Source organism: Nicotiana sylvestris, chromosome 2 (assembly GCF_000393655.2).
Source record: "Nicotiana sylvestris chromosome 2, ASM39365v2, whole genome shotgun sequence".
In the NCBI taxonomy this organism is placed as follows: Eukaryota; Viridiplantae; Streptophyta; class Magnoliopsida; order Solanales; family Solanaceae; genus Nicotiana; species Nicotiana sylvestris.
The window spans coordinates 141749376-141761175 of record NC_091058.1 but is presented as its reverse complement, the minus strand read 5'-3'; the positions used below and the strand labels follow the sequence as shown (position 1 = coordinate 141761175).

At 37.2% G+C, this 11800-nt stretch overlaps 1 protein-coding gene across 2 annotated transcripts; it reads right to left on the bottom strand.

Moving 5' to 3' along the window:
• Positions 1–330: 330 nt before the first annotated feature.
• LOC104249659 (probable WRKY transcription factor 15) lies at positions 331–3755 on the bottom strand. Of its 2 annotated transcripts, XM_070168228.1 has the most exons (4): positions 2856–3755; positions 2614–2739; positions 2265–2362; positions 331–725 (listed from the first exon to the last, which is right to left on the bottom strand). In XM_070168228.1, the coding sequence occupies exons 1-4, from the start codon at positions 3572–3574 to the stop codon at positions 679–681; spliced, it is 990 nt and encodes a 329-aa protein (XP_070024329.1). In that variant the 5' UTR covers positions 3575–3755; the 3' UTR covers positions 331–678. The 2 variants fall into 2 exon arrangements, with proteins under 2 accessions (XP_070024329.1, XP_009804436.1); XM_009806134.2 differs by lacking the exon at positions 331–725 and having other exon boundaries at positions 2033–2362.
• Positions 3756–11800: the final 8045 nt, after the last annotated feature.

Genomic DNA, 11800 nt, shown 5'->3' with positions numbered 1-11800 from the left:
CTGTTGAAGAGAAGACAAATTCAAGCAAGCCTTAACCAACCTCAAGTCCATTCTTCATCTCAGCCAAGCCAGTCTCCATGTCCAAACTTGAGCCAATCTCAGCAAAACATCAACCAATCTCAACCTTGAAGCTGACTAAATGTTTGTTTTTGTGGTAACTTAAGTCTGTTAGTTGCAGAACTTAATTTGTAGGTTAACTTAAGTCTGTTTAACTATGACTTTTCTTTTGGTACAATGTTTAAACTATTTCTGCTACTAGCCAGCAGTTCAGTGCTAATTTTGTCAACCAAGAAGGCTGATTGAACTTGGTTGTTTATATATGTGTGCTTGTTTATGTTAAAATTGCTTTTCATTCCACAAAAAATACATCATTCATTCTGTCATTATCATTGTACATAGGGTTATGAAGTTAGTGCTAACTACACTAAGAAGAAAATTACAATTATTAGTGCTACTACAACAACTAAAGTTACAGTGATCTTCACCCTCTTCCTACGTTGTAGTCGATCTCTCTCTTTAATTCTTGATAATAGCCCTGAAATCACCTGTTTATAGTGATCTGGAAGAGGTGAGTCAAACCACCTAAAACAATTACAAGAATTAGCTCGACCATAGTTTGAGCACCCATAAAACCTCTTTCCTGGATTTGTTGGCTTCCAAGTGTCGCAAATATGAGCTTCAACTCCACAATGACAAAATACAGGACTTTGATTCATTATCACAATCTGGAAGAAGAAAAAAAAATTAAAGAAAGCTTCAAATTTTAAGAAATAGGCGAAATGAAGCTTCAAATACATATAATAGAGGGATAATGTGTATCCAATTGAAAGAATAAGACCCCACTTAAATAGGCCCTATTTTTGACCGTTGGGCGTTGGGAAGGGGTCTCTCACGCTCCTAAAAGTCATGACATTCACGCAGGGGGCTGACTATGACCAACTGACGCCACATGAGATGGGTCAACGGTCAATTGTATTTATTAGTTATAGATTTCAGGAGTTTGAGTGTTTAAATGGGAAAGACAAAAGTTTATGTATCGGCTTTCAAAAGCCCTATAAGTTTAAGTGGTCAGGAAATCATTTTGCTTCGTAAAATTTGATATTTTATGTATATATTTTCTAAAATTGGTATAATATTACATGTTGACACTCATATTTCATTGTACTTGGTTGAAATTTGAGTTACTAATGAGAGATATAGGGATCAATTTCCACTATGTATATTTTTTCCTTTTTTTAGCTGCAATTAGTAAAGTAGAAAACTAAATTAGCCTTCCCATTTGCCAACTGCCAACTGCCAACTGCCAACTTCTACTCTATCTCTTGCCTCATAGTCTTTGTATTTCCTTTCTCTTGGTCAACCGTCCCAAACACGAGTCCCATTTTTTGTCTAATACTTTTCATCAACCATTTGGACTATCCAAAGAAAAAAAAAAGCGAAAAAGCTAGACTATTCCATGAAATAATGTTCCACCATTCTATAATAAGAAATTAAAGAAGTTAGGCATCCGACGTTGACAAAGCTAACCAGGAAACCCGACAAACATTTAATGAAACTGATTGCATGTAACCAACCCCTTTTTCCTTTTTTATCTCTTTTCATTTGATTATTTCCAATCACAAACCCTCCGGTATCAGTAATTCTTTCTTCTTTAAAGACAATGTAATGACATTTTGACACTACCAAAATAATTTAATGTGTTATAGAAGATTATAGCCTTATATGTCAAGTTACTATTTATGACATGATAGCATGAAAAATGTTATATTGTCTATGTATAGAAGTTAAACTTCTTTTTTTCCTGTACTTGTGAATTGGTTTAGTCCACTATATAACTGATAAAGAGACATAAAGCTATTAATCTATTTCTGCATATGTTTCATTTTACATAATAACTTTTTTATTTAGTTTGTTTAAAAAAAAATGATACTTTTTTATATTTAGAAACTATTTTTATCTTAAATTTATATTTTATCCTGGCCTAAACAAGATACTCACATAACCAACCACATAAATATCGATCATGAAAATATTTAAGACAATAAGTTCTAACCGCACTTTTGCTATAAAGTTTTAGTTTCTTTCTTAACTAGTCTTACATAGTACTAGTTTACATTTGTCACCCTTTTTTCTTTTGCAGGGCAAATAAAGCTAGCTATGCCTTTTTAACTAATCATAATTGATTGCCACAATTTGATCTAATTAGGAAGACTCTAAAATGAGACTACTTGTTTCTGCAACAGAGAGGGAATGGTTATGCTCGCCTTCGTACGTAACAATCAGCATGGTTGGTTCATCCAGAGCTCTCTCTACATGTTTACGTGCTGGACAACCTCTCACACTGCTACATTTATAGTATGCCCTGCCATTATTTAGCAACACAAAAAAAAAAAAAAAACAGTTTAGTCTCAAATACATTAATAATGAATGGTAAGAATTTTTATACAACTAAGTCACTTTAATTGTAGTTCCAGGTAATTATCTATCATAGGTGAAATTTGTAACTTGAAAACGAGACAAGTAACTATTATAATGGGCAAAATTATACTGATAGTATAAGCCAATTATTGTATAAGTTAAATATTTAAAAGGATTCATGGATTAGCTCAAAACCTTGGATGTGGAGATCCTTTAATTGGCTTTTGTCCATATTTTCTCCATGAATAATCATCAGGTGGGATGTCAGACATTTTCATGCTAATTGCTGGAACTCTTTCCACCCTTTTAAGTCTTAATTTCCTGTTTGAACAGATCAAGTAAACTATTAGTAATCCATATACATACATACATACATACATATATATATATATATATATATATATATATATATATATATATATATATATAACTATTACCTTCTTTTTGAACAATGGCATCGGCCGGAGGAGCCACTACACTTGCCAGAGAGGTCGTTCTCGGACGAGCAGCACTTTCTTTTAAAGGAAGAAGAAGTAGACAAAGGAGGCTTTCCAGCAGAAGAGAGATTTGAAATCTTGAAAGATGAACTCTCTGTTTCCCCTGTTAACGCTGACATATTAAACGAATTTGAGCGAGAAATATCTTGACCATAGGAAAAGTTAATGCTCTTTTTTGTAACCAATTCTTGGTTCTCAACAACCCCATCTCTTGGATTTTTAAAGAATTGGTGATCGTAAAGCTCATAGGCGACTGGAGGAACTTGTTGAATTGGAGTTGGACAATAAACTTTACTGTCCATAAAATCTTTCTTGACTTTTGGAGGGGAAGTAGTAGGTGCTCTTCTGAATCGAGCGTGGCCAGTTTTGGTTCGACCAAGAAGTGAAATTATGTTCTTGAACTTTGTAACAGCTGCATCAGCTACCATTTCAATCTCCATAGGGGAATTTTCTTGCTTTAGGAAAGAAGATAAATTCCCCTGTTTTTGCTGCTGTTGAGACTGACTCTGAGTTTGAGACAACAATTTGAGGAGTTTTTCGACGCCTTCAAGCCCAGAGGCAGCTTCTTGAACCACTGCCTTTTCTTCCAACTTTGTATTGAAAATAGTAAAACTATTCCTACTTGTGTTTCTGTAATCCATCATGAGCTCTACAGCCATCTCTGTTTACTTGGCCAAAAGGAAGATTAATCAGATGAGGAGGGAGAAATAGATATAGACGGAGGGAATATGAGGAAGAAGAGGGGAGTGTTGATTACGGGTCAAAGAGATGCCATTGGCGAGGTTAAAAAGAAAGAAGTGAAAGAGAGGTGATGATAAAGTAAACAGTAGGTCACTGACTTGTCAGTCTCCTCATATTATTTCTTTGGACTCAAACTATATAAATAGGTGGTAAAAAAAATGATCTTTTTATATATAGCGCCATAATACTTAACGCTATATACTAACAGTAACGGCACCGTTAAAGTATAGCGTCAGGTATTGTGGCGCTATACTGAGGTATAACGCCACAATATCTGGCTCTATATATACATCATTAATATATATCGCCAAGTATAGTGGCGCTATACATATATATTTTATACCCCACGCGATTCATCCTCCATTGTTAAACCCCCTATCTTTCTTTCTTGGTCCCCCACCAAATACCCCGTTTCTGTCATTTTTTTTTTAAATTTTTTTTTTTGGGTCCCCCCGACACATAAAACTCGAAGAAAAAGAGTCCCACATTCGAGTAGAGTTTCGTGCTATTGTTGATTCACAATTTTGGAGTCAAAATTTCAATCTTTTTGCTTTGCCAAAATTCTAAATCGAGGTATTTCGATTTATTTTAAGTTGAAACATTTATAATAATGTATATTATTTGATTTGTATGTGTTCTATTTCGGTTTGTGTTTTTTTCCGAAACTAGCATGTTAAATTTATCCGGATTTAATATTACTGTTTTCTAAAAAAATATAAATTAGTAAAAAAATTTGTCTGTTAATATCCTGATTTATATATATGTTTTTTCATGCCGTTTTGTATTTTATTTGCAATTAAATTTATTTGTTGTTTATGGTTAGTTTAGATTATTTTTTAGTGTAGTAAAATCCAGACCTTTTTAGTGTAGTAAAACGTAGATCCTTATAGCGTAGTAAAATTTAGAGTCTTGTAGCGTAGTAATGTGTAGTATTTTAGCTTAGAATTCCTTTTGTTTAAGTATCTTATAATGGTAGTTGGAAATGCAAACTTTGTACAATTAAGTTAATAACTGTATCAACACACATAATTAGTAATTTGTACAATTAAGTTATTATAAATTATGAATTTAAATTATAATAAAAATACATAATTATATATATATATATATATATATATATAATTTGTACAATTAAGTTATTATAAAATATGAATTTAAATTATAATAAAAACACATTATTATATATATATATATATATATATATATATATATATATATATATATATATATATATATATATATATAAATAATTTGTACAATTAAGTTATTAAAAAATATGAATTTAAATTATAATAAAAATACATTATATATATATATATATATAAATAATTTGTACTATTAAGTTATTAAAAAATATAAATTTAAATTATAATAAAAACACATAATTATATATATATATATAATTTGTACAATTAAGTTATTAAAAAATATGAGTTTAAATTATAATAAAAACACATAATTATATATATATATATATATATATATATGTACAATTAAGTTATTAAAAAAATATGAATTTAAATTATAATAAAAACACATAATTATATATATATATATATATATATATATATATATATATAATTTGTACAATTAAGTTATTAAAAAATATGAATTTAAATTATAATAAAAACACATAATTATTAATGATAGTTTACAGTTGACGACATGGACGCGACTATACATCCCGGCCCCCGGATGTTGGATCTATTAGCCCTACAGCCCCAGCATAGATCCGAGTATATATGGGATGGACAGTTGCTTACGCAGACTTTCTGGGCTAGGAGAGAGGATCTATTGTGGGAGTTTTTGAGTCCTCCCCGCGTTCTACATCCCTGCGTGGTTCATTACTTGGAGGAGATGGGATTATATAGGATTATTAGGATTGGACGGATACAGCTCGACTATGCTTTGATCACGACCTTGATTGAGCGGTGGCGACCGGAGACGCACACTTTCCATTTGCCCATCGGCGAGGCAACCATCACACTCCAGGACGCTGAGATTTTATATGACCTTTCCGCTGATGGCTTGCCAGTTTTACTGCCTGTGACCATGAGATATTATTCGCGGCAGACATATTGGGATATGCTGCACATGCTCACGAGTTTCATGCCGGAGGACGAGGCGGTAGCGTCTGGTTCTAGTCGTATACAGTTGGTCCCCATTAGAGACCACCTGGTGCAGATCCACCATACTATCACCGATGAGTCTGCGGAGGTGGATGTACAGCGATATACGAGGCTGCTGTTGCTCCTTCTATTTGGGGGGTCTTGTTCCCGAACACTTCGGGGAACCTAGTGAGCCTCCGTTTTCTGCATCATATTGCCCGGTTCGAGGATACATCTTTGTACAGCTGGGGTGGTGCTGTCATCTCATATCTGTACAGGCAGATGTGCTGGGCTTGCATCGACACACAGAGAGACGTTGGTGGCTTTCTGCCGCTTCTACAGGTGACAACATATTCAAATAATATGTCCATTAGTTACAATTCTACCTAGTTATAGTTAATCTTATACTTTACGTCAACTTTGTATGTTAGGTTTGGGTCTGGGAGCGATTTCTGCAGTTTCAGCCACCTCTACCACAACTACCAGCTAATGTAGAAATTCCGCAACTCCCTCTAGCTTGTAGGTGGGTTATGCATCGTATTCTTGCACGAGATTATGATGCCCATCATAATCTCCCCCTCTGCAGGGATGTGTTGGATCTGCTGGAAGACGCACAGGTGAATATCTAACTAAACTTACCTGTTATAGATTAACTTAGTGATGCGCATACTAACGATTTGTGTTCTTATTTGATAGTTCATCTGGACGTCGTACACCGATAAGGTGATAGGTACCCTGCCAGCGTACTGCACGTTCGGCCGACATATTTGGAGGGCTTTTGTCCCGCTCTTATGCCTCGATATTGTCGAGCATCATGCCTCCAAGCAGGTATTTCGTCAGTTTGGCCTGCCGCAACCTATACCGACTCCGCCTGCATGGCATGCTTTACATTATGAGAGGGATGATCGGTCTAGGGCAGGCGACACATTTATTGAATGGCTTAACGAGCAGTTGTTTACCTGGGACAGGCGAGAGGACTTGACCCCACCTCCGCAACACTTTCCTATTCCACGTTATATGGCATGGTACCGCACTGTTTCCCGACTTGTTATCGGGAACCTAGTTCATCAGGCACACGGTCGGTATGTCCCATACGCCGGGAGACACAAGACCCTGGTATGTTTTCTGTTATTATTAGTTATATAGCTATAATTTAGTGCCAAATATGTAGTTTATATTTTTTACTTTGTGCAGGCGATTGGATTGCATACCGTCTATCATATGGGGCAGCAGATGCAGAGTTATGTCCACGATCCTGTGGCCATGCAAGAGTATAGTCGTCGATTCATGGATGTGGCTGCCCAGACACTGCAGCGAGCCCGATCGGATCAATGTTTGGCATACGAGGCTGATTATATGGACCCAACCACGTACCAGCGAGGCCGTGGTATCCCACGAGTTGGTGGTGCCCGACGAGCTGGTGGTGTCGGACGACGTGGTCGTGGGCGGAGAGGAGGTGGTCCCCAGCAAGGGGGCGTTGAGGCTCCTGTTGATGATGTTGCTGCTGATATGGCAGGTGGCATGCATGAGACGGACATGCCGTCTTACAGCCTTGGAATTTATCGCACTCCAGTGCCATCGCAGGTGAACCCATTGGGTCAGTTATTGATCACGGGCTCGGATATTCAAGGAGTGGATTGGGGTAGATACTTCCCAGGCCCGTCTACCACTGTTGAGGATCGACCGACCCGAGATTTTTATAGTGGGCGCCGACTGAGTTATGGCTCCACATCACATGCGCAGGTATGAGTTTATTATTATTGAATTTGAATTTGTGTTTTGTAACTTATTTATTTTCTTTAACTTTATTAATTTCCTTTTTAAGGCTTCATGCGATGCAGCGACAGATGACTACATTCAGGATCTAGAGACGATGATGGTAAGATAATATAAATTGTTGTGAATTGTTATGTAGTTTTCTATACTAAGTTTCATATTATTATGTAGCCTTCTACTGGAGATGACAGCACCACCGATACATATCATCCTGCGCCGCATCCAGCTATAAGGAGATGACTTGATGATGATGATCCTGATAGCGTACTCGGACGGGAGGGGATGCGCCTCAGGCCAGCGGCTGCATTGAGACACACCGGATGCGGGACACATTGACATGGTGTAAATAATATTTTTGTATACATTAACAATATTATTTAATTGAATATGCGCATTACTTTTTTAGTTCTCCATTCGTTTGATAGTTTCATAAAATAAAATTTAGTACAACACAAGCACTTAAACTTAACTTCCATTTCAATTAAAATAAAATGTAGTACAACACAAGCACTTAAACTTAACTTCTACTTCAATTAAAATAAAATTTAGTACAACACACAAGAAAAACATTACTACAGCACAAACACAATCACAAACACAAACATAGCAGGCCAACATAATAAAATACATGAAATATGAAAAATACACTAAACACATACATGCCAATGTTTAGCCCCGGTTGCTATTTATTCTCCGCTCCAACCACTTAAATCATTCTTCCAGTTATTCTTTTTCTTCTTCTACCTCTTTCAGTTTCTCCTTCACCTCCGCAAGTTCCAGTTTATATTTTTTTTCGATCCTTTTGTGCTTCACAATTCCATTGTGTTTTCCATTTTTCTTCTCCCACCTCCTTCAGGTTCGCCCTCAAGTCTGCAATAATTCTATTGCTTTCTTTTTCATTTTCCTGTTGTCTTAAACACATATTATGAAGAAACTGGAGTTGTTCTCTGTAACATTCCTGATAACATGGTTCATCAACCCATTCTTGAAAATCAAAAATAGGTTCGCCGGGAATCTTGTAAAACTGGTTCATACAGTGCCAGTAGCGGCGTCCAACTTCACCACCTTCCCAACAATTTTGCATCAAGCATGCTTTTCCACAGTTGCACTTTGGTGGACGAAGAGGTTGAGCCATTTGTGTAATATTTGCTTTTAGTAAAAAAAACCTTACCTTTAATAAAATATTTGCTTTTAGTAATTTTTGAGCACACAACATAACTACAATGAGCCCGTTATTTATAGGCGAGACAACACACACATAACGGACTATCTAATGGCGCTATACTTTGCGTGTTAAATATCATGATGTTGACAAGATAACTTTATGTCAGCTGGTCAGCTTTTTCAGTTCGACAAGACAACACACACATAACGAACTATCTAATGGCGCTATACTTTGCGTGTTAAATATCATGATGTTGATAAGACAACTTTATGTCAGCTGGTCAGCTTTTTCAGTTCAACAAGACAACACACACATAATAAATATACAGATAATTTTATTAAATTATTATTTAAATAGGTAAAATGGGAAAGTACAAATAATAGTTAACAAGCATAATTTTATTTCATAAATCTTTCAACATAGATATAACAACTAATTATAACAACATCAACTCATGGGTAGTTAGGTACACTAGAAGAACACCCACCACGATCTTGATTAGTTTTGCCACCCAAACCAGCTGAAGGATATTTACGATGGTCGTGTCCTGTTTGCGAGCATATACCATATTTGCGCGCATAAACGGTGTCACTAACATCTATTTGGTTCCGTATACGTGTTCTCTTCTGCACCTGTCTTTTACGCAAATAGGACTTGTTACACACCATTTTAAATGGTTTCAGAGGCCAATAATGCTCAGCACCCACTGGCTGTAACTGACCACTATATGTGTTTAGGTACTTGGAAACACTATATTGTTGATCAACATAGTTGGTCTCCGCATAACCAACACGTTGAAAACACTTGATGGCATGTGAGCAAGGCATGTGGTAGATGGACCATTTCCCACAGGAGCATAACCTTACAGATTCATTTACTGTATGTACATTATTACCCCGATTATTATGGACTGCGGTGCGAACTTCAAAAACACCTCTTTCGTTATCATACTGCAAAAATGAATGCCAATGTGCTCGCCGTCTGTATTTCTCAAATCTCTTCATAGGCACTGGCATAAATTCAACACCCCTCTCCATCAATTCCGTTGCAGTTGCAGACCGTTGAACAAACCTCTCCGCCATCTGCTTGAGCGACATCCGCACCATGGCTGTGACGGTCAATCCTCTTGACGACTTTAATAACCCGTTGAAGGACTCTGACACGTTTGTAGTAAGAATTACCCATCGTCTGCCACCATCCGCATGCAACGTCCACTTTTCAGGGTCATGTCGTATCAACCAACAATAGGCTGCCTCGTCTTCTTACCTGATAGAATCCATATGCCTCCGGAATTTATGTTGTTGGTGATCTGTTGCTGCCATCCACATCAAATCATATAGATCCTTGTTGGGATGTGCCTTCTGGAAATTGGCCTTAAAGTGCCTCACATAGTAACGGTGGTTTGCATAAGGTTCTTGCCATGCAGGCAAGTTCTCCACAGAACTTAATATACCACTGTGCCGATCAGATATTAGACAAATACCTGAACGCTTTTTGACAATGTGCTCTTTCATGTGGTTCAAAAATAGCGTCCATGTCTCTGTGCTTTCATTGGCACAAACAGCAAAAGATAGAGGAAATATCTATCCATTATCATCCACTGCCACAACTATCAATAGCTTGATATCGTACTTTCCATAGACATGAGTTCCGTCTATAGATATTACTGGCCGGCAATGCGAAAAACCATCAATTGTTGGCTTAAACGCCCAGAACACGTAATTGAATATGTATTCTGGTGTTCCCGGACTCTGCTCAAGCTTCTATTCAACAACTGTCCCGGGGTTAAAGTGCTGCAGTGCGTCCATGTACTTTGGCAGAGATGCAAATGACTTATCCCAATTACCGTAGACAATTTCAAACGCTCGTTTGCGCCCGAGAAATGCCTTTCTTTTCGTAATGGTATGGCCATATTCCTGGTGGACTGATGTAATGCACTCTTTGATTGTATACCTTATGGACGCTTCGATATGCGGAATAAGTACAAGAGAAATCAAGTCAATATCCAAGTTGAAGTGATTCCCGTTGAATGTGTCCATTTCGCATGTGTGGGTGGGAATGTATTTACCCACTTTCCACATACCTGTCTTCTTCTTGGTCGCCCGCAACGTCCAATTACATGGCCAAAACCACCTGCGGCAAACAACCTTGTATACCATCAGACTTGACTCCCATACCTGCATCTCACGACACTCTTTTACGTTCTGTATTTTACAAGCCCTGCTTAAGCGCGTTTTATCAGGAAAAAGCATCCCCTTTGCAAGCACCATTGGTCTAGACTCATCCCACATTGCTGTCCGGATTTCATCAAAATCCCTTGTTAGAGCTTCCACATCCGGCACGGTTGGCAAGTTATCAATGTAAGGAATCTCCCTTGAATGAAACGGCACTTCGGACTCATACACTCTTCATCTAGGGGGGTCTCTCTTCAAATCAGGTCCTTCATCCTCATCCTGCTCATCACCATCCTCACGAAAAAGGGTGTCTCATCTCCGGATTCATCGGCATTGTTATCGTAATCACTGTTCTGTTCCTCACTCTGTGCATCTGCCAGATCCCGATGTAATACGTCGTTTTCGGTCAATTGAGTGAGTACGGGTGGTTCAACTTGCTCGTTTTTACTGCACAACCGACAAAAATATAAGCTACTGAATTAATAAATGATTTCCATATGTCTATATCACCTCACTTACAAATCGTAATGTGATGAAATGTCATGATGGGTGTTTTCAATTAAGTGATGACTACTGGATAGGCCACTTGTAAAATTCATATCCGGCCGGTACCCCCTATTAAATATATGAGCGTTAATACAAATTCAATACACCAAAAATATACATAATTAACACAAATGAAAATTGAAGTTTTTCACTCGTCTTGTGAATTATGGAAAGTAGGGTATAAATTATTTTCTCGCTGCTCATTCGCCGGCGGTGATAAGTTTTAATAAAGGAAAACTCTTTCATCCGAAACCTCTCCGGCAAAAACTGCTCCATAATAACCACCCGATGACTGGGGGTTATCTCTGCTACGCACAACCTCGTTTTTTGGAACGTCTTCGACCTTCACGTACATCTCCAACATTGTGATTACAA

What these genes read in the sequence shown, in the direction of transcription:
- LOC104249659 (XM_009806134.2), bottom strand. Translation starts at nt 3,574, where the DNA reads ATGGCTGTAGAGCTCATGATGGATTACAGAAACACAAGTAGGAATAGT. An exon ending in TGCCATTGTTCAAAAAGAAG is followed by an intron (nt 2,740 to 2,855) that starts GTAATAGTTATA and finishes CTGTTCAAACAG; the next exon opens with GAAATTAAGACTTAAAAGGG. An exon ending in AAAGGATCTCCACATCCAAG is followed by an intron (nt 2,363 to 2,613) that starts GTTTTGAGCTAA and finishes AAATAATGGCAG; the next exon opens with GGCATACTATAAATGTAGCA.